This window comes from Nasonia vitripennis (assembly GCF_009193385.2).
Source record: "Nasonia vitripennis strain AsymCx chromosome 1 unlocalized genomic scaffold, Nvit_psr_1.1 chr1_random0009, whole genome shotgun sequence".
Lineage (NCBI taxonomy): Eukaryota > Metazoa > Arthropoda > Insecta > Hymenoptera > Pteromalidae > Nasonia > Nasonia vitripennis.
This window is the reverse complement of record NW_022279596.1, coordinates 1654222-1681882: the sequence shown is the minus strand read 5'-3', so window position 1 is coordinate 1681882 and position 27661 is coordinate 1654222. Positions and strand designations below refer to the sequence as shown.

Sequence of the window (27661 nt, the reverse complement as noted above, 5' to 3'; positions counted from 1 at the left end):
GTGTGACAATATTGTAATTATTTTGGCTGGTATAATAAGTATCTTTAACAATAGGATCTTTTTGCATAGGATTTTGCAATCCTGTCGCTTGGTGGGACGACGAGTGTAATAAACTCAAGAGACTTCGCAAAGCTGCTTATAAGAAGTGGGAATACTCCGGACTAACAGCTAACCATCAAAACTACATCAAAGCAGATACTACTCTTCGGAAAACTTTCAAAAAAAAAAGAAGAAAACCTGCTATCGCCAATTTGCTGAAACCATTAATTTCAGGAAGAATCCGACTTATGTACGGAGCAAAACTAAAATATTCAAAAACAAATGGGTTGAGACACCGGCTCCAAATCACGATAAAGCTCTTTTTAAATCTCAAGCTGACCTTGTTTTGGAAAAAATTGCTCCGTATCACAATGAAGATAACACCATCAATCCTGAACCGGAACTTCCCAATATCAAGGATTCGTTTTTTGACCATCCTTTTGACTTCTATGAATTCAACACTGCACTCCATATACAACGACATATACAACCAAATGCACTTGTGCCAAGAGTATCCCCATCAGTGGCAGGATACCTACGTCCATTTTATAAAGAAGCCTGATGGATCTGGTCTCAGGCCTATTGCAATGACGTCCTGTTTAGGCAAGATTTACGAGCTTATGGTTAAAAACAGGCTCCAATGGTACTGTGAGCATAATCAAATCCTGCCTCCTTCTAATTCTGGTTTTAGAAAAGGAAGGTCATGCAATGACAACCTAACTAACTTAGCTCTCTATATTGAAGACGGTTTTGCGAAGGGAAAGAGCACACTGGCTGCTTTCCTGGATGTTCAAGGGGCATTTGACTGTGTAAATCCAGTGATGCTACTCAAAAGACTAAATGAAATAGGATGCTCAGATTCGATTCTTTGTTCGAAGTTTGTTCAAAACCTGACGTTTCGACGCTCCATTTATACTGAGTTCAACATGAAACAACCACGTTTTGCATATAGAGGTGTACCTCAGGGAGGAGTCTTAAGCCCGCTCCTCTACCTGATTTATGTTGCCTGTATCACTGATGGGCTCTCTAAGTTTGTTCAAGTTTCACAATTCGCCGATGATATAGCTCTCTATACTAACGTTTTGCCTTTTGCTAAAAGCCAAAGTCTATTAGAAAGGGGAGTTGAGACGACCCGTGCCAACCTTCTGAGCTTAGGACTGGTCTTAAGTTTCAAGAAGACAAAATTGGTACACTTTAACAAGGAAAATATTGAACCTGGGAACACCTCAATCACTCTCAATGGGCATAAAATAGATTCTGTAGAATCCACTAGATTTTTGGGTATCATTTTTGACTTCCAATTGACATTTAAGCAACAGGTCAAAGCAGCTCAACTAAGTGTCAAAAAGCCCATAGGATACTAAAGTATATTTGTGGAACGTGGTGGGGAGCTCATCCCGAAACGCTTCAGATTTTGTATAAGAGTTATGTTCGAGCTACTATTGATTATGGAGTCTTTATTTGCTATCCCAAAACAAAAGAGCTTGCACAAACCATTGAAAAGATTCAATACGCTGCCTTAAGGACCGTTATGGGATATCGGTTCTCCACGCCTAAAAATGTCATTCTTGCAGAGACTAAAGTAACGTCTATCAAAGACCGAGCACTCTACTTGGGCTGCAACTATATCACCAAAGCTCTTTCTAATGAAAGCAACCCAGCCTGCAAAAAGATCAAACAGTTCTACATTAATCACAAGAAAAGTAAACTCAAAAAAAGGAGAGTTCTTGCAGTCTGTATAAATAAAGTGTTAACAGTAACCAACAAGATCTTATACACTAGCCAATACAATGAAGTCTACCTTAGTAGGTATAAAGCAATATATCATCAGCCTAGTATCAATCTAGGCCTGGGTAAGATGCTAAACAAATGTCATAATCCCAATCTCGTTCTAGATCTCTTCTACTTCGACGATACTCTGGTGAAGTTATTTACAGATGGTAGCAAAATGGGAGATTCCCTCTCCGTAGGTTCGGCCTCCGTAACTGAGGACCTTGACTTTATCCACTCTAGAAGCTTAGACCCACACTCCTCAATTTTTACAGCTGAAGCCATGGCTATAAATACCACTCTTGAATATGTTGCTGAATCAAGAAGTTCAAGACACATCATTTTTTCTGATTCCCTAAGTGTTCTCCAGGCCCTGCAAAATAAAAGCGCAGGCTGTCTAAATCATCCTCTGATAGTCAAGGCTAAGAGACTGTTACTTGAAATCTCAGAAAACAGTATTATTGAGAATCCTTTGCAACTGGTATGGATACCTGCACATAAGGAAATTTTTGGTAACGAACTTGCTGATCTATATGCCAAAAAAGCCACAAAGTCACCTCCAGAAAATTGTACAGTTCCTTACTCAGACTTCAAACCATACTGGAAAGAATTAGCTTATGAGAACACTGTAAATTATAACCTGGAAATAGAAGCCACCAAAGGAAAACAGTATTTCGAAAATTTTTACACCAATACCAAACATCCATGGTTCAGAAACAAGAATCTTTCAAAAAAAGCCATTGTCACCATTAACCGATTGAGAGCTGATCATTACAGTTCTGCCTCATCTTTAGCACGAAAGAACATAGTGGAATCTCCAGCGTGTGAATGTGTCCACAACTTTCAGGATGCAGATCACCTTCTATGGGATTGCCCACGGTATGTGGAACAGCGTGTTGCAATGGTTAATAGTTTCAAAAAAAAAACAAAATTTCAGTGAAACCCGAAGTGAAGTACATACTGCAAAATTTAAACTCCAAAGTGATTGAAACCATTATTAAGTTCTTAGACGATTGTAATATAAATTTATAAATTTCTCTATCTCTGATCATACTATGTATATAATGTATGTATACTTTCTATTTTGTAATATTTATTTTTTTTCTCTTTTCTTCTTCTTTTTGTATACGTCCGTGTAGACCTCTATAGGTCTGGGTACGCCTAAATAATAAAAAAAAGAGGTTTCCAAATTCATTATGTTGTATTCTAAACTTTCAGAGTATTATCCAACGAATTGGTTTAGTAGAAGAAGATATGGTTATCGATCAACTCGATGCCCTTGACAGTGTAGATGAAGAAGACTTTACAGAAAAAGAAATCAATCAATTTTGTGAAGGCGTAGAGGCTGCTTGTGATGCGCAACCTGCAGTGCTCGACAACCAGCTACTAAAAGCTAACCTGGCTGTGAATTCCACATAGAGAGCTTCAGTGCTCAATAGAAAGCAATTAAACGCTACTCTGTCTGCAAATCCCATAAAGTTGCAGCGCTTAACAAAAAGCAAGTGAACGCTACTCTGTCTGCAAATCTAAAGAAGAAATCTGCAGTGCTCAAGAAAAAGCAAGTGAATGCTGGTCAGCCAGCAAATCCTGTTCAGAAAGTTGCTGTGTCCAACAATGAGCAAGCAAATGCTGCCCAGCCAGCAAATCCTGTTCAGAAAGTTGCTGTGTCCAACAATGAGCAAGCAAATGCTGTCCAGCCAGCAAATACCGTTCAGGATGTTGCAGTGAACAATGAAGAGCAAGTGAACGCTACTCTGTCTGCAAATTTAAAGCAGAAAGCTGCAGTGCTCAAGGAAAAGCAAGTGAATGCTGCCCAGCCAGAAAATCCTGTTCAGGAAGTTGCTGTGCCCAACGAGGAGCAAGCGAACGCTCCACCGCCAGCTCAGCTTATTCAAGAAATTGCTGAGCCAAACCTAAACGCAGCTGTAAATAATCAGGATTATATTAGCACAGTGAGTACGCTTAATTGTTTTTATTCAATGCTTATCCTGCTTGAATAATTTCTGTCATAAATAAAAAAAAAATTTGGTTTATATACAAATACACAATACTGGAAAAGAAATTTTGAAAACATACCGTTTAAGTTTACAAAAAAAAAAAATTCCATTAAAACATACTATTAGATCCAAAAGTGTAAGATTGGTAATTGAGCGAGAAAAATTACACTTCACACCATATCACTCCTGAGGACTGTTTAGATAAATTTGTGTAAGTACTTACGAAATTAAATGTAAAACAACATTATAAATTTATACCTTATCCTCTGTAATCACACAACGAAGGTTTGGAATTTTGGCCAATGAAATTGCACACCTTTTTAAAGGGGAAAACGTTTCAACTTATTATACACCATACGTCCAGGAAGGAAAACATATAATTTTAGCCAGTGGCAAACTCTGGAATCATTTCAACAAAAAATTGTTTGAGAGAAGCTCAACTGTTAAAATGGATGTCCTATGATAAACAACAGGCTGTTCTCAATGAAGATGAAGCTGCACTAATTGATGGTATATATATATATATTTTGCTAGAGAAATAAATAATTTAAAAAATATTTTTATGATAATCAAATATCGCTACAGAAAATGAGCACGTAGCGTGGCTCTCAAACCACTGAGATCCGTGGGAGGAGGTCATCAATCATTGGAAAAGTAGTATGAATGTACGGAGAATACTTCTGCTGGAGACCGATATAACTGTATATGATTATATTCAAAAATTCAATTGTCGTCAAATTCAATCTGGAAAAGAATTGGTAAGTCCTATAACTGAACTAGTTTTTCTAATAAAAAATATTTCTTGTAATATAATTCAATATAAAACGATGATTGATTTCAGTTTGACATTGATTTCAAGGCACTATAACCTCAAAACCGAATAATTGATGCAAAACAATGGGAGAAAATAAGAACTTACTTAATTTCATACTTAGATGCAACATCAAATGTGTAGATGATGAAGCTTTTCTTGAACTCTTGAAGTCTCGCGATCTAAGTTCAGGTCAGAATCAAGGGGCGCGACAACGCCACGATGGCAAGTATAAGTACTAACAGTACGTACGCGTCTTCGGGCGCTGCAGGGCGTCCCTTATATACTTTGATTTTACTACTTCTGGAACTCGTGTTCGTTCATTAAAGTAGTTTTTCAACCTTATATGAGGCTTAGAAGGACTTATACGAAAGATGTTTATCTTATCTTTCACATAAAAGAAGATTTATAATCCATCATTATGTCTACAATGAGTTATAAATAAATGAAATTAGCGAACTCATTTTTCGCTTCGCCTGCTGCGGTCTTCCTCTCCCGATATTTTTCAGCCTTCCGGTCACATGACTTCCGCTCATACAGTAAAGCTAGGTATATTATATACTACACACTGTAGTACGTAGTCAGAGAACGAGAGGAGAAAACGGAGGTCGTCTGCTCTTAAAATTTGTTTAAATAAACTAAGATTTTAATTTAGCAGAAAAATTATAATATTTGGTGAATAATCTGCCAGTGAAAAAGTTAGTGCTTTTACCAAGATCAAAATTACCATTTGAGTGCGAATTGCTTCATGGAGATTTGTTGGTTATGCATAATTTTGCACTGTCAGTGATGATAATATAAGCAGAATTTTTTTACATTACAAAAATTTTGTATCTTAAATCCAACAACAACGGTAGCAGACTGCTCGGCATTAAGTTTTAGTGCAACAATTCCATCATTTTTTTTTCAGCAGTCAATAAAAAATGATGATGGTGTATGGTTTAGAGGCATCGTCTCATCGTGACTGACTTCTTCTCTTAGATGAGGTGGTTTTCGGGGAGTTATTATAGAGTACGGATTTTCTACGACGCGGTATAAGGAAAAATAAGCATCTGATGGGCCGGGGAAATCGCATAACTCGCGAGAATACGCCGCGACGGTCGCGCTGGTCGTCGGGGCCGATTGACGGTCAGAGAGGCGAGGCGGGTATTTGCCCGCACCGACAAGTCGGCGGACGGCGCGCTGACGAGCGTGGCGGTGGCGTCGATTGCTCGGTGGGCGCGGGTGATCTCCCCGGAAGGAGGTTAGAATTATTAAAATCGTTGCGGGGCCGCATGTAGAGGTTCGCTCTTACTCACGATGACCTTGATCGGCGGCGTGACGTGCCGCATAGTAGTTTAGTTAGTTCAGCGTAGTGCCTCTGGACTGTAGAGGCCGCAGGTTTTCGGCAGGTTGCCGTGGTTGTTAAGAGGGAAAATGAAGAATAAATACGATATATCATATCCGCAGCAAGCCTTAATGAGTTTTATGACCCACGACCCTGTTCGATACTCCACCCCTTCCTTAGAGCTAGCCGAGCTCATCTCCCACGCCGTCGGGTCTCAACACACGGTGGCGCTCACACGGAAAGGGGATCGCGGGATCCCTGGCGCCCTGGGCCGAGGCGGCCCGCCACCTTGTATGCATTGGAGCGTGACGGCGCGCGAACATAGATTTAAGAACGCTGGGCTGCGCTAACAGACCCCAGTGTTTCAACTGGCGCCCAACTTGCTCGTAAAATAATTCTCATGCGGGCTGCTGCGGGCTGATATGGCTGTACATGGCATGATTTCGAATATACGAATTGGAGTAATTATTAGAATTGTGAATTCCGAGTGTGTATGTTAAAAAAAAATCATTTAATTTAAAAATAACGTAAAATAAAATGCGAATTTAAATTAGATAGTAATAGTTAGATAAGTAAGAAGTAGAATTAAGTTATGCGTTTAAATATATATATGTATATATATATATATATATATATATATATATATATATATATATATATATATATATATATATATAATTTATAAAAATTTACAAGCAAACTATACCGACTCGACACACATGTAAACAGACGGATCGAGCGGACGAATCGACATATACAATAACAAGGGCAAATCGCCGCGAAGCTATCGTATACCGAGCATTGCTGACACTTGCTGCACGATACTCCTGACAAATAAGACAATAGCTCTCACTTGCGATCCAGTTAGCAACAGTTACAGAGCTCGCGCTCGCAACTTCTAAAGCTCACGTGCCTTCACAAAAATTGTGAATATGGTCAAGCGGTTGAACATACAATCAGCTATCGCGTGTGCTTAGACGTGCGGTATATTAACCAAGTAGTGTCGAATAAACAAACGGGAACGACAACAAATTAAGACTCGCCCGGTACATCAACAGAGGCAAGCCAACCTACAAGGTCGGCGACAAGGACGCACAAGCACGTCGCACGGCGGTAGAGGCGCTCTCGCGCACTGATGCCAACAGCGAAGCGCTCACTTCGACCTCAGATCCCGACCGGTCAACTTCGAATCACTTTCGATCTAATCATTCCGCAGGCACAGCATATGACTCTATACCCATAGAATCATCGTGAGCGTTCGGGCGAAAGAGCACCGTTAGAGTTTAAGTGAATCAACCATCTTTCCGACCTATTTTTATATAAAAATTTATAAACTGTGTATAATATCGACGACTCGTCGTTAAGGTAAGCTGATAATTGAGGAGGCTGGTGATATCCAGGAGACTTCTCGTAAGTACCTTTCACACTTATGCGTGTGAATTAAGTGTTAAAAATTTTGGTGTTAATAATTTTCCCCTGGGGGCGTGAAGATTTTTCCTTTTTCGATCATTCGGTGGCAATAGTGTTGTCTGCGAACTATCGAGCGCTGAATATTTTTTTTTCTCTCTCCTTAATAACAATTGCGACCTTAGCGAAAACCTTTATTCAACACTAATAAGTAAAAATAAAGCGAAAAAGGGAGAATATAGTTAGACACACTTTAGCTCGCTCTCGTAATATACAACTACCGCAAGCTATCGAGTAATTACACGACCAAGCTATACCGTAAAATATTACCGACTATAATTGCCTCCTTAATCCACAGCTACCGAAAAATTAAAATATCGTGATTCACTATCGATTATTGTTTTATTTAGACGTGAGACAGTTACCGAAATTCAAGCTATCGTAAGACGCTACCGATTGTTATTTTGTTACCTTACTGAACAGCTAACGTAAAAATAATTTAACGTAATTTAATACCGAGTATTATTTTGTCTTCGACAATCAAGCTACCGTAAATTTGACAACAAAGCTATCGTAAATTAGGACCGAGTGAATTTGAACTGTCGCACTACACGTGGTTATCGGAAAAATTAAACCAAATTATTTTTTTTTCACACAGCTACCGATTCAAAATAGTTAACGTAAAACGGCACGGTATTAAATTCCTTTTTGTTACCAAAAAGTAAAATTACACTACCGTATCTCGTGCAATAACGACAGATATAATTTTTTTTTCTAAGCAATGACGGACGCAGGTCAAAAGGAGGAAGAAATTAACCGTTGGATATTGAGACTGACAATAGAAGACTTGCGCACGGAACTTTCGAGTAGAAACTTAAATGCAGGGGGCGATCTCAAGGACTTGCAGATACGCCTCGCAGATGCATTATATGTGGAAAGAGGCATTGATTCGATGTCGGGGTCAGCTAGCGGTAGTAATGGGGAGGGAAATAGACTAAGTCTAGGCCCGCTTGGAGTGATTCCGGAAACAAACACGCTGTCGACTCAGGACGCGAGACTGAATCCCCCAGGCGAATTCCCACTCCGCGACGCGAGAGTGAGCACACCCAACCCCAAGACGCCCTCGAGAATTCCATCATGGAATTTTACGAACACCCAAAGCTTCGCGCCATCCTCCCGAAACATCAATACTAGGACAGTAACGTCCACCCAAACATTACCGCCGGGCGCAAATAATTCTGGGGGGACAGTCAAACGTACAGGGTTCAGCAGTAGCACACCACTTCTTAATACCGCAGGTAAATGTCCAATTAATCCGGGAAACGCGGCAACTAACCGCAGTCTTGAGCCCCAAGCGCAACAACGTGAAGGTCGTCAAGATCTAACGGATTTCGATATGACTTATGGAACACCCGGTAGACGCACTGTATACTTCGTACAAGAAACGTTTCGCGATAATCCAACTTTTGCGGAAGAACACCCCCGGGATCGATCTAATAATTTTTCAAATGATAAACAAGTAGATAGGAATCGGCAATGGCCCCCGCATCACGTCTTTGAATTTCTTCGAAAATGCAGAATGCGTTTTTCGGGTCGTTGGGATGAAGACGCGGAGGAGTTTCTACGTCGTATTACGGAAGGCAGACATTTCATGGAAATACCGGACACGGAACTGATAGCGATGCTACCATTTCTCTTAGAAGGAATAACTGGTTTAGAAATAATTCACATAAATGGAGATCGTTTGGGGAATTCGCGCCGGACTGGCGTAAACGCTTTTTAGATGCAAACTTCCAACACGCCTTACAAACTAAAGTACAGAAACGGACTCAAGGATCAAACGAACCGGTTGCCGACTACTTAACATGTTTACGTACGATATTCCGCAGACTGGAACCGAGAATGACTCCCGACCGAGAATTAGACATAGCATGGCGAAACATGGCACCGCGAATTCAATTAAAAATCGACATTAACGACATTTTCGACTTAGACGACCTCGAGCGTGCCGCGGTTCAGAAAGAGAAAGGATTACGGATTGCAAAGGACTATAGACCTCCACCTAGTGCAAATGATTCGTTGTTACCGAACGTCGCGTACAGAGACAGCAATTACACGAGAGTACAACGACCTAACAGACCAGGCTTGGCTAATCTCGACATTACCGAAGACGAACAACTAGACGATGACTTTAACGATAACATGGGCCTATCATTTTTCGATTCTGACGACGAATTAGACTTAGCAAATCTAACAATAAGAGACGGACAAAATAACCGACAACGCACAAATTACCGACAAAATAGAAATGACAACGCTACCGTAAATCAGCAACCCCAGGGGAATTCGCGACTCAGATCCGATCAAAATGGCGTACGCTCAGTCAGATGTCATAACTGCGGAGAATCGGGGTACTTCGCGCGCGAGTGCAATGGTCCACGGAGGGTGTTCTGTCGTAGATGCGGGGAGCGGAGAACGGTAGAAAAGCTTTGCCCGAAATGCAACCCCAAAAACATATTTTGCTATCACTGCGGTAGATTAGGTGTTATCCAAAAAGACTGCCCGGATTGCTCGGGAAACGGAAAGTGAGGTCGCCCAGGGAGGCGGTAGCGACCGACATAAATAGTCTAACCGACCCTAAAGTATCGATTAATGACACAACACGCAGACAAGACGAACTCGACGGAGCTATCGTACCGATGATTGATCCAGAACTGACTGATTCGATTCTCGCACTAGAAAGTTTAACGTTCAAAGAATATTTTTCGGACATAATAGATATCGTAGATAATGACACAGAAACGGAAAACGAGATGCTTTACGTGCTACCGCTAAAGAAGAGACACAATTTGCTGTACTTAAAAGTCACTACGCTTGAATCGGAAATACTGGCTCTCGTAGATTCGGGCGCTTCAAGCACATTCATCGGAAAAGAACTTTATCATCGCACAATGACTTACGGCGTAGAATTAATTAATAATATACGCGGGAATGTAACTACAGCTGTGGGTGCGGTAGAACCCATTAAAGGCGGGATCAAATTATCAATTAAAATCAAAAGAGTGACGAAACAGTTAACGGTACGCGTACTTGACAAACTGGACTATGACTTGATACTTGGTATTGACGCTCTCGAAATTTTCGAAATAAATATAGACTTCTCGACATGCACGTGGAATTGCCGTAGTAACAGACAGGAAAACCTTACATTCGACCATCCCATGACAACCGCAATGACGCAAACCGATTCTCGGGCTTGCGGACTAAGAGACCTGGACCGCGAGCAAGAGAAAAGGCTCAGTGATTTCCTTAGGCGCGAGTTACCACCTGACACGGTACTACAGCATAAAATCGACGTAAACGGACACCCCCAATTAAACAACGTAGCTATCCGGTTTCGAAAGTTAAAGAACAGGCACTTCACGCGGAAGTGTACGAGATGCTAAATCAGGACATCATCGAACCTTCACATAGCGATTGGGCATCACCCGTAGTTATGGTAAAGAAAACCAACGGTACATATCGATTCTGCCTCGATTTACGTAAAGTAAATCAAGTTTCAAAGAAAGACGCTTATCCACTCCCACTGATGGACGCAATTTTAGATAATCTAAGGCGAGCGCGCTATATTTCGACAATAGATCTTAAACAAGCGTACTTTCAAATTTTATTAGAGGAAAAGAGCAGGGAAATAACAGCTTTCATTGTACCGTGACGCGGTTTATTTCATTTCAAAAGACTTTGTTTCGGCCTTTCGGGCGCGCCAAGTACATTTCAAAGATTGCAAGATAAAATATTAGGCCCGGGCCTACAACCACACGTATTATATTACTTAGATGATATATTAATAGTTACAGAAAACTTTGATGATCACCTCCGTTATTTAAAAATTGTTCTCGATAAGCTCAAGGGCGCGAACTTAACGCTAAACAGAGATAAATGCGAATTCTGCTGCGCGTCTGTAAGATACTTGGGTTTTGTTATCAACGAGGAAGGGTTGAAAATAGACACCGGAAAAGTGGCAACCATTAGAAATTACCCTCCACCGAAAACGCTGCGCCAAGTCAGACGCTTTATCGGGATGGCATCGTGGTACCGTCGCTTTATCAAAGACTTCGCGACGATAACTGAACCAAGTACCCGACTACTCCATAAGAAACAAACATGGGAATGGGGCCCCGCGCCATTCAAAGCTTTTGATACCTTAAAAGAACTACTAACCTCAGACCCTATCCTAATTAGACCAGATTTTGAAAAACCGTTTGCAATCCACACAGACGCGAGCATGGTAGGGCTGGGAGCAGTTTTGACCCAAACGATCGATGATACGGAACACGTGATTGCGTACGCAAGTAGAGCCCTTTCAAGTCCGGAGAAAAATTACACAACTACGGAATTAGAATGCCTAGCGGTCGTATGGGCGTGCGAGAAATTCAGACCTTACGTGGACGGATCCCCGTTTACGGTCATTACGGATCACAGCAGCTTACTGTGGTTGCAAAACCTCAAAAACCCTCAAGGTAGATTAGGAAGGTGGGCAATGCTACTGCTGGAACAGGATATTACGGTAATATTTAGAAAGGGAGCCCTACATCAAGTGCCCGATGCACTGTCGCGAATGTTTGAAAGTACAACGGAAACGCTAGCTTCTATTTCCGATACTCCCGTAGACTGGTATGATAAGCGTATCGAGGACGTAAAGAATAATCCGAGAAAATTCTTAGACTGGAAAATTATTAACGAACGGTTATATCACAGGGTCGAAAATCCGGTACTGGACGCAATAACTAACGACGGCTCGGAATGGAAATTAGTCCTAAAAACGATAAAACGGGAAAAAGCACTCTTTGAAACTCACGAAACTACCCAAGCGGGACACTCGGGAATCGAAAAGTCATACGCGCGTTTATCGCAGGATTATATCAGAGGTTGCGACGTATGCCAACGCACGAAAGTCGAACAGAGGCTAGCCCCGGGGCACCTAGGTCAAAGAGTAATCGAGCACCCCTGGGTAGTAGTCGCGGCGGACATAATGGGACCTTTTCCAACGAGTAAGTCTGGCATGGCATACGTACTCGTAATTCAAGATCTTTTTACAAAATGGGTCGAAATAAGAGCGTTGAGAAAAGCTACCGGAAAGGACATTAAAGATGCACTTTTAGACCTAGTCATTAACCGATGGGGAACCCCTCGCGTCTTACTAACAGACAACGGCACAGAATTCGTGAATAACATGATGTCATCGCTAGCTACCGAACTTAAAATCCACCACTCGAACACACCTCCCTATAGGCCGCAAGCAAACCCAGTCTAAAGGGTTAATAGAGTATTAAAAACTATGATATGTGCATTTATTGGTCAGGACCATAGAGATTGGGATAAACACTTGCTCGATTTTCGTTTCGCATTCAACACTGCCAAACGCGCCTCCACAGGGGTAACACCAGCCTTCCTCAACTTTGGCCAAGAACCATTACCCGTACTTAGCTTGCGCAAAGAATTATAATCAATACCGGACATAGACAAAACAGACGAGGCAACCTGGGTTGCACGCATGCGACGACTGACAGCAATATACGACTGGGTCGTGTACAACATGGAGACAGCACATGATCAACAGGCCCAGCACTACGACAATAAGCACCGCGCAATAACGTATGTAGCGGGTAAGAAGGTATGGGTGAAAAATCGAGTTTTATCTAATGCAACTAAAAATGTAGCAGCAAAGCTTGTAAATAAGTTCAAAGGTCCATTCACGGTTACGAAAGTGATATCACCACTAATTTACGAATTAGTCGGGAGAGATGGTAAAGTATTACCGCGCATCCACATTACCGACCACAAACGCTACAATCCTTCAAGACAGACAGACAACACACCCTGAACAGATGCACTACCCTCAATCTTGTCCCGCTAACGCTGCACCATTCTTTCCAGGCTTGCACATCACCCACGCTATCGCCAGAATCTCCGCTTCTAGCACGCTACCGCTTCATTCAAGTTTTTTTTTCTCACATACGCCAGCTACACTCACTCTCACTCATACACATACACATACCAGCACTAGCTACCGCACGAAACACACCCCTTGAACGCTACCGACACATACGCACGCTTACGTGACGGCAACGAACCTCGAGACAGCCATGTCTCGACCGTCCTCGGCAGACGAGGATACCCTTCTGAGGGACACCTCAGATTTCGAGGTGGACGTCGACGTCGAAGGGGACTACGTGCTGATCAGCAGCGACGGCGAGGGTGGAGCGCCACCCTCCACTGAGGCACCATCCGCCACCGAGGCACCTCAGCCGCCACCGACCACCGAGGCACCCCAAACGCCACTCACAACTGAGGGAACCACGCACCCTTCGTCGCCACCCCGCCCCCCTAAGGAGAAGGGGGAATCCCAATCGATGGATTGGGATATGGAGTCCTCGGACGACGAGCCTCCCGTTCGTCGACCACGCATGAGACCACGCTCGGACGACGAGCCTCCCCTTCGTCGACCCCACACGAAACCACGCGACAGACAAAGGACAGACAGACAATGGACAGATGACGCGGAGTAACCGGAGTACGAGGCACTGTGGGCCTACGAGCCCCTCGACGAACACGTCGACAAGATCGAGGCCTTCCTCCGCGCCAACCCCCCTATCCGAGACGCGGTCCAAGAGACGATGAACAGGATCGTCGAAGTGGTGCGCAGCCGACCTTGCAAGGCAGCAGGGTCCACTTTACCCTGCATGGGTAAAGTGGATATACCAATAGTAGTGGCCTCTCGCTCGCGACAGCACTTCTCGGTGCAGCCACTCCGACCGTTTGTAGACGTCGAGACCTGGACGGACGAGATGACGACAGACACGACGACCCAGACCAACCCAACAGATACCGACGAGAAAGGGACGCAGTCGACGACGACGACCACAACCGACGCGGAGACTCAGACGATCCAGCCGACGAAAGCTCGAGTCGAGATGGAGGCGGCACGGACCAGCAACGAGGCCGAACACCGCCAGGATGACACCCCCTCGGCACCGGCCCCCAGACCAACAGCAGAGCCAACGCCATCGGCACCACACCTGCGCCCCGAGAATTTCATGGGGTGGCAAACCATCAACGGCAAGCAGGTCTTCGTGCTCCCCGTCCAGGGTGCTGGGCCTGCGGAAACTCCAGCCATCGAGCTCCACGCTGCCCTGACCGCCAGCGTCACAACTACCGCTACTGCTACCGGTGTGGTCTGGGCAACGTCACCATCCGAGACTGCCCCGTCCACGGCGAAACTTGGCGAGCCCAGGGCCCATACATCCCCTCTCGGGGCACCAACATCCCTCTGGACCAACTGCCCCCTCGGCGATAAGACCGACGCGACACGACGACTGACGAGATTCTTACCTGGCTATCGACCTTGACTCACCGCACGCTCTCGCCTACCCTTACGCACCTCATCACACACCCACGCTCTCGCTACACCTGTAATTTTTGTAATAACCTGACACTCTCACTTACACACATACTACCACTCTCAGCTATCGTTATACACACCTACGCGAATCACCTAAGCTACCGTCACACCTTACACCACATATAAAATTGTTATCGGTCTCTTTTATTTTGTCTTAACTGTGCCATGAGGGTCGGAATAAAGAATATGATCACCTAACCTAGACGCCTTTATTTTAAAATAAGCATTATTTCTTAACCTACCGAGACCGAGAGGTCTTGTGTGTTCAGAGGTTACAATATTTCTGTTCTGGATCTGTCGGGTAGATGCTGCTGAGGACTAGCAATGCTGTAGTTGGAATAGGTAAAAGAGGGGATGGTGGCGGAGAAACGTGCCTTTTTCGTCAGCGAGAGGATTAGACCAGGTATGGAGTTTTTTGAGAGTATGAACCGTAGAGGGGATCAGGTAGGCGGAGTAGTTTGGAGTTGTTATTGGGTACAAAATCCCCGTACTGCTATGGATAATGGCGCTGATCTTTTTATTAGGGTCGGAAAAACCCCAGTGTCGGAGATATCTTATGATACCTAGAAATAACGGTTGGGAAAACCCAAATGGCGGTTAAACTTTATGCTACCTAGCCCGGTATACTATAAAGTGCGTCATAATGAGAGTCTGCGTGAGATTAAAGCGTAGCGTTTTATATATAGGGACACAACACAGAGGTTACGAGACCAGTACCGAGACGTGCTATTTTACAATTGAAAAGGACAGACAGTCAACAGCAGCAGCAACAACAGCAACAGCAGCAACAGTAACAACAGCAGCAACCGCAGCAGCAACAGCAACAGCAGCAACAGCAGCTGCAACCACAGCCGCAGCAACAACAGCAACAGCGACCACAGCAACAACAACGCAATTTACCGAGGATTATAGATGATGAGATAATAATAGATCATGTAAACGTAAATAAAATTTACAAAAATTATAAAAAAAATAAATTTAAAGAACTGTGAACACCTCACCATTAATTAAAACTTTGAATTCCGGAAAATTCCCGCCAGCGCTGACCGTTGGTTAACTGAAGCTGATGCGCGTGCGCGTCAGCTCCGGTTAACCTACGACGGACACTGGCGGGAGTTTTCCCAAATTCAAAGTTTTATTTAACGATAGGTGTACGAAATTTTTAGAAAAGTTGAAAAAATTGTAAAATATTTAAGAAAATTTAGGTATGATTTTTAAATAGAATTACTCTGCTCTTTGTCTTCGTTTTAGTCTAAGTAAATAAATAAACTAATCTAATAAATTGACTACGTGTGAATAAGAGGTAATGACAAATTTCAATCCCTTTTCAAATTAATAATTAAAGTTTTCATATTTTTTTATAATAAAAAATAACAACTGTGTACAAAATTTTAATTTTTCTAAAAAAAATAATTTTATTCAATAATCTTTTTCATAGTACATTTCAATAATTATCAACTTCGTCTTGACTAAATTTTTCAGACAAATAATTTAATAACCATGCTCTTATTGAAAGAGCATTATGGACGGCACATGATGGTTTTCTTCTAATAGAAAGATGATGGTGCAAGCAAAAGTAATTTTTATTACTTTTTATGTTCTCGAGCGGAGGGCATCCAAGATCTTCGACATTACATATTAGACTGAAAAAAATAATGTAGATAAATTGAAGTATTAAAAGCATGAAAAAAAAGAACTGAAGGAATGTATAAATACTTACGTATTCGGCAAATAATTTTTCAACCACAGTGCTTTCTGTTCTCCCTTAACGAATATCTTTTTAACATCTCGTGTAAAGATTTGTAAGACATGTTGTAGTCGATGGTATGGAATGTCACCAGAATTCCATTCAATTCCATGGTGACTTTTTTCTAGCCAATGTATCATACATTTTTCTTCCTCGGTAAGTTCTTCCCACGGCATTGGAGACTTGAAGAGGTAAGCAGTTGGTAAAGCTGTTTTTCTTATGTTGAGACAACTAATTTCCTTAAAAATGAAAGTATCCGCAGCAATTCTTTGAAATCCTTGTATGTCAACAATATAAACATTTTCTTCTGGATATTTCAGTATGGTATTTTGAAACATCTTTTTGTATTCACACATTGCAGTCATCTCGCAGCTTCGTAGAGTTAGTTCTATAAGACGAATTTATTGTAAATGAACAGATGAATTTTGTCATCCTGCTTATATAAGAAGAAACTCCACCTTGGTTGTCACACAATTGGTTGTCAAAAAGAAGCATAGACCTCATTGGTCTAAAAATAGAAAATTCATCCCCTCCCAAGAAAATATCCCTTCTCCTTGTCAAACTTCCTATTCATTGGTAGTTTCTAAAATTTGTCTCTTTTTCTTTCGTGGTCTCGTCTATATATAGCAAGAAATTTTACTGTGAGGAGCAGACTTCGTCTACAACAGTACACGAAACTAGTTCTTTATACAATTCTGTTTTGTGAGTGTTAAGTGAAAAAGTAAATATGGCTTCATTTCAACTTTTTGAACGCCTTGTTGAAGTAGTGCGTGATACTTTGCGAAATATACATGAAATGAGCAATAATGATATTCATTATTCGCTGGACATGTGCAATTCCACAATAAAGGAATTGAACGAAAAAATCGACAAAGCTAATCTTGCAAGACGAGAAAAGCAGAAATATCAAACTTGTATGACACATCTATAATGTGTGCAAGTTCAACTCCAACAACATCTTCAGCAAGGAGGTGGTCTACAATCGGAAGAAACTGAAGCTATATTTGAGTGGCGAGATGTAGAATCAGCGTTTCAAAATCGAATTAGAACAGGTGTAATTGTAAACATAAAGCATGTAGAAATTCTAAGTTTTTTTAACGATGCGCAAAAGCTCTTCAAGGTTAAAGTAGAAGATTGCTTGAAGGAATATAACGCTGTAAAAATTAATTCTGACTTTATCGCAGAATTTTCTATGCAAAAAAATGGTGAGGAAACGACAGACATTAAATATTTTACAAGTGAAAGTGTTACAGCATTCATGTCAACGAATTTGGAAGAATGGTTCAAGGATCATATCAAAGAACCTATTCTCACCCAGCTTGAAGAATTCCAGGAGAAAGATTCTGGCTGGACCCTGACGAGTATTATCAGTTTGTGTATCAATATGAAAAAATATTCTCCAATCAAGGGGAGTTCCTTCATTCCACTTCCAAAGTTTATAGAAAATAAAAAGGCATGTGTTAACGTTCGTAATGATGATAATCATTGTTTCAAGTATGCTATACTTTCAGCATTGCATCCTAGTGAAACTAATCCCAATAGAGTTAATCAATATCGTTTGTATGAGAACGAGCTGAACTTTGGTGATATAGAATTTCCAGTGAAACTCAAAGATGTTCCGAAATTCGAAAAATTAAATGATATTTCAATAAATGTATACATATTAAAATGTACAATGCAAAGTTCGAAGTATCGCCATGCCATATTACAAAAGAAAAGAAAGAAAAACATGTTAATCTACTCCTCATTCAAGATTTTTACATAGATGAAAATGAAGAAAATAATCATGATGATGGCGGAAGCTTGCCTAAATACCACTACGTTTGGATTAAATATCTGTCTCGACTTTTAAGCACTCAATTAAGTAAATCTCATGTAAAATCATACCACTGCGAAAGGTGTTTACAAATATTTTACTGTGAAGAAAGGTTGGAAATGCACGAAAATGATTGCAAAAATTTAAATAAATGTCGAATTAATTTGCCCGACTTTAAGATTAACAATCTTAAATTTGAAGATTACAATAAAAGTGAAAAAGTTCCTTTTGTTATTTATGCAGATTTTGAATGTTTGTTAAAGCCTACTGAAAATGAAAATGCTTTTCAGCTTCATGAAGCATATAGCATAGGCTATTATATAAAGTGCAGATTCGATGACAGTTTATCTGTTTATAAATCATACAGACAAGAAAATGAAGATGAAGAGACACCGGAAAAATGGTTTGTTCGAGAAATGAAAGGAATTAGTGAAAAGATTGATCTACTTTACAAAAATCCAAAACCAATGAGACTTACAGATCTAGAAGAATTGTCTTTTCGGACGTCATCTGTTTGCCATATATGCCGAAAGCCTATCAAAAGTGAAGAACTCGCAGTACGAGACCATTGTCATCTAACAGGACGGTACGTTAGATTTTAATGTATACAAATATTTAACTTAAATGCTATACAACATGTAAGACTTTTTTTCTATTTAGTTTCAGAGGTGCAGCTCACAATTCATGCAATTTAAATTACAAGGATTCGAGGTTTGTGCCGGTTATCTTTCATAACCTCAATTATGACACACACTTCATTTTGAAAGAGATTGCTACTTCTACAATAATGAATGGACGAGTATCTCTGATACTTCACAACAAAGAAAAATATATTTCATTTACGAAGTATACATATAGATGACTGTGACATCAGTTTTAGATTTATAGATTCATGGCGTTTTTTACCATCATCGTTGGAAAAGCTTGCATCATATTTGGAAACCGTGCCGATAGCAGTAAATGAGTTTAAAAATGATGGATTTACAGATGAACAAATCAATCTTCTTAGACGAAAAGGTATATTTCCATATGATTTCGTAGATGGATTGGACAAGTTGATGACTACAAAACTGCCAGAGAAGAATGAGTTTTACAATAAACTAACAGATTCTCATATTATTGACGAAAACTATCACCATGCTGTTACAGTATGGAATATGTTTACTATAAAAATTTTGGGTCAATATTCAGATTTGTACTTGAAAACAGATTTTAAACGGTTTTATTATTAGCGGACGTCTTCGAAAGTTTTCGAGAGACATCTCTGAAAGCGTATAGTTTATGTCCTGCACACTTTTACACGACTCCAGGTCTCACATTTTCAGCAGCTCTAAGAATGACAAAAGTGGAATTGGAGCTTCTTACAGATATAGATATGCTGATGTTTATTGAAACAGGCATTCGAGGAGGAATAAGTCAATGTTGCAATCGGTATGCTATGGCGAACAATCCGTACATGGGACCATCATACGATAAGAATCAGAAAACGAAGACACTCTTATATTTTGGTATTAATAATCTTTATGGATGGGCTATGGTGCAGTATTTACCAGTGGGAAAATTCAAATGGATCGAATATGAAACGAATTCAAATTTTTTCAATGCACCACCAGACTCTGATACAGGCTACTTTGCTGAAGTAGATTTAGAGTATCCTGAAGAAATACATGATGATCATCAAGATTTGCCTTTTTGTGCAGAGCATCGTACATCCCCTGGCTCAAAGCAAAAGAAACTGTTGACTACTTTGAACGATAAGAAAAGGTATGTCATTCATTATCTTGCGTTAAAACAGGTATTAGATAATGGACTTCGACTAAAATAAGTGCATAGGATTCTGAGTTTTGAGCAGAAGCCTTGGCTCAAACCATATGTTGAATTTAATACAGAGAAGAGAAAGCAGGCCAAGAATGAGTTTGAAAAGCTTTTCTACAAGTTATTTATTAATGCAGTATATGGTAAGTGCATCGAGCGAGAACGATCTCGCGTTGATGTGCGATTAGTGAAAAAATTTACAGGTCGATATGGAGCAGAAGTACGTATAGCTCAACCAAATTTTCATAGTTGTGCTATCTTTGATGAAAATTTGGTTGCTATACAGCTAAAGAGAACAAGTATTACAATTAAAAAAACAATATACGTTGGTCTCAGCATTCTCGATTTGTCTAAAACATTGTTATACGATTTTCATTATTCATATATGAAGCGTCGACTTGGGGACAAATGTAAACTCCTTTAAGTCGTTGACGTGGATATGTATAAAATAATGAAAGAAGACTTGCACAAATTTGATACTTCTGATTACAAAGAGAACAATCAATTTGGAATCCCGCGTGTCAATAAAAAAGTGCCTGGATTAATGAAAGATGAATGCTGTGGCAAAATTATGACGGAATTTATTGGTTTACGTAGCAAAATGTATAGTATTTTGATAGATGGATCTGAGACTGTGAAAAAATCCAAAGGCATAAAATTGAGTGTTGTGAAGAAAACAATCACGTTCGAAGATTATCGAAAATGTCTTGAAGAACAAATTATTGTTAAACGTGAGCAGTGCAACATTCGCTCTAAATTGCATGTAGTGCATACTGAAAAACAGAATAAAATAGCACTAAGTCCGCATGATAATAAAAGATACTTATTACCTCATAGCACAGACACTTTGCCTTGGGGTCATTACCGAATTATTGAGGAACAGATGGCGCTGGCTGTAATTCAAATGGAGGTGGATGAAAAAATGGCTGATACAAGAAAAGAAAGATTGGGGGAGATGGAAGTGGAGAAGGGGTATGAAGCGGCCAATACTGAAGAAGAAAGCGAGAGAGCAATGGAGAGGGGAAACGAAGTGACCAATGAATACAGTGCAGCACGAGTGGGGCTGACACTTTATGGCGATACAGGTGAACAAATCATTATCGAATATGATGTTTGTCAGGAGCTAATGCACGAATGGAATCCATCGATGGAGGGGGCATCTTCCGATAGAAGGGATATTCTACAAGAGGCGATGGAAGGGGCAGACATCATGGTAGGGAATGGGCTATGGGAATGAGCAGTCGAGCTTGAAAATTACCTGCCTTTGGAGAAGAAACCAAGACTCACTTAACATTTCCAAGTAAGTTCATAGCTGATTCTCACTATTTTTCTTCTCAAAGAAAGTATTTTCTCTAACACAAATTCTTATATTTTTACTTTTCAGAATGGATCTATCTGCACTTAACAAAATTGCTGAGCGCGAGTTCTTGCCCAAGAAGAAAGCCACGGACTTAGAAAAAGATCATGCATACATGGTGACTGCGCTCAAGGAAGTAAAGACGAGATTCGGCACGAAGATCGTGGCCGAGATCGATAACAGCTTTCAAATATTTCTTCCAGAAAAGATCTCATCAGCAATCTTGAAAGATCAAGAACTTTTCAATAATCTCTCTAACACAGCAAATAAACTTAGTTTATTTATAACATATCAGGGTGGAACTTCTTTTAAGTTCACCACATGCTAAAATAATGAAATACAAAGACTGATAATTGTTAAATACTATTTATTTATTTGTTCAAACTTGTGTGCAATTTACATGAATAAATACATTATTAAATATAATAACAATTGCTTTCTTATTTATTTGAACCTTGAATAATTCATACAATATCATTTTTATCTATCCAACTATTATGCTTGTCACTAAATCCTAACCATTTAACATATACGCGTTTACCACTTTTCTTTAAAACTTTTTCTACTAAATAAATTTCCGGATACATAGTTTTATGAATTTCCGTTTCATAAAAGCCGCCAGAAACGGGTTTATCGTAATAATCTTTGAGATGGTAAGTTACTGGATCTGTTTTTACAACTCGCGTTATTGTGAAAATTTCCGTTGACCAGTTTGGCATGTAACCTTTTTCAAAAACATTTTTTATCCTACTTATTCGTACTTTATCTCCAACTTTAAATTTTGGTTTTTTCACTGGCGACTTTTCATTTGGAAAACGTCTGTTGACTTCTCGCTCAGTTGCCTGTGTAAAATTTTCAGGCTCGATTCCTGTTGTCCGATGTTTTCTCGAATTATATGCTTTGAGCAAGTTAGGTAGAATATCCAACCATTTATATCTTCCTTGTTTGCTGAATTCTGTCCACATTGCATTTTTTAACGTTCTATTGAATCGTTCGCATATACTTGCATGAAGATTACTATGTGAAGAGTATAAATGTATATTGTGCTTCTTCATAAGTTTTTGAAAAATTGAATTGTAAAATTCTTTTCCTTGGTCAGTTTGTAGATTCTTCGGTACTCGTCCTTCTTTTAGTATTGACTTCATAGCTGTAGTAACATCATTACCACTCTTTAACTTGACTGGCACGGCCCATGCATACTTTGAAAATATATCTATGACAGTGAGTAAGTAATGAAAACCTATGTTTTCTTTAAAATATGGTATCATTTCTACAAGATCAGCTTGCCAAGTCTCGTCTATTCCACGTATGTCATATTTTCTTCTCTTGTATCGCCGACGTGCTGGCTTGTGCAGCTCTTCAGCTACTCTATGACGTTCTATCTTCCTTTACAGTAGATGAAAATCCATCTGGAAATTCGTCTATACGAACTTTTAATTGTTTATTCACTTCTTCAATGATATAATCAACACCAGAGTAATTGCGAAGAGTTGTACTATAAAGATAACGCAATTTTGCATTCACTTCCAATTGATGTTTTTCAACTTGCTGCTTGTATTCTTCTATAACTTCACCAATTTTAGCAGCTATATAATTTATTTCAGTTTGTATAATAACTTTCAGTGAATGCAATGTGATTGCATCGTTTGGATGATTGGGCGGTCCTAGGTTGCAAAGTCGCTTGTTTTCTAGATCAAAATCACCGTCCGGTGTAAAATTGAAACCAATGCCTGGAGGACCACGACTCACTTGCGAGCCCTCAAGTTTTCTTCCAAACACATCGAGACTCATGGTAGTACTGATGCAAAGAAGAAAGTTGCGTATCAATATATATGCCCAGCTTCACGTAATTCCTCAATAATCGACTGGATTTCATTGTCGTGATTATTATTTCCATCTGATCGTTCGGCAATCAATAGTCGAAGTCTCTCAGTAAGCTCGTTTGGATCATCCCAGTAGACGAGATCAATGGAAGAATTTTTCTTAGCTACTTTATATTTAGGTATGAGTCCTCCTCCGCTGCTACTGTTCTTTTTACGTGGAGTGCTGTGGAACATTGGTGCTAAAATATTCGTATATTTATTACTTCTCGACATTCGTATAGATTCATCTTGTGCTCTAGCAGGAGGCGCTGCTGGAATAGCTAAAGCAGTTAATGATGCTAAAGCTGCGCAGAAAAATCATGAATTAAGTAAGAGGCATAATAAGACCATGGAAGCTATTGCTTTAGGCAAAGGTCTTCATCTTAAGCCCTATAAACCTGGAATGGGATTATTTATGAAAACTCATATCGGTCGTGGTCATCAAGTCAGTAGAAAAAAAAAACTTCGATTTAACTTTGCCAAATCGTGCACTGACTGACTACGATCTAAAAAATATGCTCATATGATGAAAATCTCAGATTTCAGAGGTGTTTTCATGAGAAATAATCTACAACCCGATGGTCCATGGCATAATGAAACAGCAGTGGTAAACTTGGACGACATTCAAAATAGAGGCACTCACTGGGTTTGCTATCGCAAACGTGGTCCTGAAGTGATTTATTTTGATAGTTTTGGCGATCTTAAACCTCCTAAAGATCTCATGTTGTATTTTAACGTGAAAGAAGTGAAATACAACTATAAAAGATATCAAAATTTTGACTCATTTATATGTGGCCATCTTTGTCTCTTTTTCTTAGATGGGAGACTATAAAAGAGGTGCTCACTGACGAATAGAATCATTATCTTCCGATCAGTCATGGAAGATAGCTTCACTCTGAGTCTCTCAGGAAACTCATCTGTCTTAGAAGCGCAATATTTTCCTTCGATTGAACTACCGAAGCATAAAAATTTTGTCTTGGGTTTGGTTGAACTTTTATCATTTTACTCTATTCCCAATGTTGACTAGTTAAATAATAAACTGCATTTAAACGGAGATATTATTATTAATATTCCTACTGGCAGTTATGAGATTGATGCTATTAATCAACTTTTACAAGCAAATTTGAAATCCAAAGGAATCGAATTCTCGTTGAAAGCTAACAACAATACTCTTAGAAGTGAAATTCTCTGCAGTCATCCGATAGATCTCACACCTCATGATTCCATAGGCCGTCTCCTTGGCTTTGCTCATCGCACTCTCGAAGAAAACATTCAACACAGCTCTGATTTACCAGTGAAAATATTGAGAATCAATGCACTCAGAGTTGAGTGCAATATTACTGGAGGTGCTTATATCAATAATAAGAAAGTTCATACAATCCATGAGTTCTTTCCCAGAGTGCCTCCGGGATATAAAATTATAGAAGTTCCGTCACACATCATATATCTACCGGTCAGTGTCAAGTGCATAGATCATCTACAAATTCAAATTGTTGATAAGGATGGAAATTTAGTGAATTTTCGAGGAGAGGAAATAACTATTAGACTTCACATCAAATCTGTATAATGGGCATCGTTTACAATTCTGGATCATATATAAATCAGTCATCATGGCAACCAGTCATCAGTCGACCGAAGAAACTCAAACCGTTAACACGCAAGAGCATTCAGTTTCTGAAAAGTCTAGGACTAAAAGTTCGTGGAATAAATTCACGTGTATAATTCTTTGCTGTTTCCAGAAAAATGGACGAAATTCTAAGCATTCGATCAGGTGTCGTATTCGATGAGTCTATTGCTCATTACGAAGTACACGCACATCAACGATACTCATCATTAAGCTTTGACAACAGTGATGAAATTCGTATTTCTATCCAACATCAAGATCTATGTCTCTTACCATCGCGCAGCTCTATCCATATATGTGGAAAGTTGCAAGTAAAAGGTGGATCAGCAGCACTTGCTAAAACTAAATTTGTCAACAATGGCATTTGCCATCTGTTTGATGAAATTCGTTATGAGATTAATGCTGTGGAGATAGATAAAAGTAAAAATGTTGGTCTGAGCAGTGTTATGAAAGGATTGATTTCATTTAATTTCAATCAGAATGATATGCTGGAGAATGCAGACTGGCTTGGTATTCAAGACAATATCAAATCGGTCGTAGATGACAAGGGAAATTTTGACGTTGCGATTCCACTGAGTATGATCTTGGGTTTTGCAGAAGACTATAAAAAGATTATAGTTAATATGAAGCATGAGCTCATTCTCACAAGATCGAGAAGCGACTTGAACGTAATAATCCAGGAAGATACTGTAGCATCTGGTGTAACTACTTATGAAGATTACGAAGTAAAAATATCAAAGATAGAGTGGTTGATGCCATATGTTGTTGCATCTGATAAACAAAAAATCCAGCTATTGAATTTCATTGGTAAAGATAATCCTATCTCCATGTGTTCCGTTCTTGGGAATTATTTGAATATCCTCTTCTCCCAAGCACAACTAAACACGTCTGGACGGTGAAAATATCAAATCAATTGGAAAAACCTCGTTTTGTGATTCTTGGACTGCAAACAAAGAGAAAATCATTGAGAACTGCAAACGACAGTCGATTTGACCATTGTGAGTTGAGTAATGTGAAACTTTTCTTGAATTCACAATATTATCCATACAACAATATGAACCTCGACATAGCTAAAAATCAGTTTGCCATTCTCTATGATATGTACGCTAATTTTCAAAAATCCTAGTATGGAAGAGATCCGCAACCGCTGCTGACAAAGTCTTCGTTTCTCAACTTTGCACCACTTGTAGTTATTGACTGTTCACGACAAAACGAATCTCTCAAGAGCGCTCCTATCGATGTACGTCTGGAGTTTGAGGCTAAAAAAGATTTTCCTGCTAACACTTCAGCCTACTGTCTGATCTTACACGATCGCATCGTTTAGTACAATCATATTAGTGGAGATGTCAAGAAGCTCGTCTAAGCTGCATCGGAAAATGGAATATGCAGTAGACATGACTGGTTTCAAGCAAACCGAAGAAGGTTATATTCTAAAGGAATTAGCAATCATACCTCTCAAGAAAAATAGTGCAGATCCTATTGTTCTAACATTCAAAAATCCCTTCTCATGGAAAAAACTCTCAGACAAAATGCAAAGGGAAATAAATGGCTCAAACATAATTATCATGGTATCAGGTGGAAAACGGATGGACATGACTACTCTCAAATCGGAAACTTGCTTCGTGACGCTTTACATGATTTATTTATTTATTTATTTATTTAACTCCAGAGTTACAAACATTTGCATCCGATACAGAGTTGATATTATTCACACAATAACACACTATAACGCCGCAAATCCTGCAGAGGAAAACAGTATTTCATGTTCACAGGTCCGGATAACAGAGATAACGAGAATACATATAAATACTGGTTAGTTATTGCTTTACAGCAATAACCTCCAGTCATACTACATACAGTCCAGCCTCCATTCATACGTAGGAATAGCATAAATCCTTGTCGGACTTCCAGACGTAGATCATACCATCCTTTTCCATAAAAAATTAACAATGACATATAATCCATTTATCAGTTGTATATAAAAAAATAAGTTATTAGTTGGTATTTTCTAAAGTGTTCGTAAATGATTCTATATTTTTGTCTTTTAAACCAGTAATGCTACGACGACATTAAATATCACATTAAATAAGATTATATTGCACGATTCTAAGATTCTATATTTATGTGTTATAATTTGATGTTGTTTAACGGTAAAAACATTTGAAGATAAAAATTTCTACTTTGTATCATGGCACTTTTCACAGCTTTCACAATTTCACCAGTTCCGAACTAACATTTGTCTTGCTGTCATAAATCTGTCCGTTGTTGCATTTTTTTTCTCTTATGTATAACAGTTTCTCTGTTGAGGTGAGCCTAGCCGGGCATGTGAGTCCGACAAAACAGGTAACTCTATAGTGTGGAAACATTTCTTTGTGCTGATTACATGAGTCACATTTACAGTCTGACGTAAAAACAATATCATCTATGATTACTATGTCTTTGTAGGGTGATTGTAATTTAAGTGAGGACAGAGTTATTAAAAAGCTGTTTTCATCGTATTCCTCTATCAAAATAGAAAAAAGCTTTGTTGAATCCTAGATAGTTGATATCGCCATACGTCATTCTGAGACTGGCTGATTCTGTGATTTTTAGGCCCGCTGCGGCCGTTGCTTCTCTACTCCTTGCCT

At 39.7% G+C, this 27661-nt stretch overlaps 3 protein-coding genes across 19 annotated transcripts in view; all 3 read left to right on the top strand.

Moving 5' to 3' along the window:
• LOC100116395 (high affinity cGMP-specific 3',5'-cyclic phosphodiesterase 9A) overlaps nt 1–27661 on the top strand; it is an 815596-nt gene that overhangs the window by 726709 nt on the left and 61226 nt on the right. Inside the window, exon 11 of one of the 16 annotated variants that reach the window (XM_031933088.2) lies at nt 16296–16403. The exons of 14 other annotated variants lie outside the window; for them this stretch is intronic. In XM_031933088.2, the coding sequence (XP_031788948.1) occupies nt 16296–16364 (69 nt within the window). In that variant the 3' untranslated portion in view covers nt 16365–16403. Of the gene's footprint in view, nt 1–15499; nt 16100–16295; nt 16404–27661 lie in introns of those variants that run through there. One more of the 16 variants, XM_031933081.2, reaches the window with a different exon arrangement.
• LOC116418058 lies at nt 13–5608 on the top strand. Its single transcript, XM_032601376.1, has 3 exons — nt 13–4316; nt 4392–4564; nt 4648–5608. The coding sequence occupies exon 1, from the start codon at nt 1571–1573 to the stop codon at nt 2747–2749; it is 1179 nt and encodes a 392-aa protein (XP_032457267.1). The 5' UTR covers nt 13–1570; the 3' UTR covers nt 2750–4316; nt 4392–4564; nt 4648–5608.
• On the top strand, nt 16765–21887 carry LOC116418044. 2 transcript variants are annotated; one of them, XR_004345148.1, is made up of 3 exons: nt 16765–18962; nt 19037–21491; nt 21576–21887. XR_004345148.1 is itself a non-coding variant. In XM_031933225.1 (3 exons), exons 2-3 carry the CDS (start codon nt 21412–21414, stop codon nt 21874–21876), a joined length of 381 nt encoding a protein of 126 aa, XP_031789085.1. In that variant the 5' UTR covers nt 18567–18962; nt 19037–21411; the 3' UTR covers nt 21877–21887. The 2 variants fall into 2 exon arrangements, 1 of the variants encoding a protein (XP_031789085.1); XM_031933225.1 differs by having other exon boundaries at nt 18567–18962.

Bases quoted from the DNA above. Each gene is read 5' to 3' on its own strand.
- LOC116418058 (XM_032601376.1), top strand. From the start codon at position 1,571: ATGGGATATCGGTTCTCCACGCCTAAAAATGTCATTCTTGCAGAGACT.
- LOC116418044 (XM_031933225.1), top strand. From the start codon at position 21,412: ATGGGCTATGGGAATGAGCAGTCGAGCTTGAAAATTACCTGCCTTTGG. The intron at 21,492-21,575 runs GTAAGTTCATAG...TTTACTTTTCAG, and splicing joins GACTCACTTAACATTTCCAA to AATGGATCTATCTGCACTTA.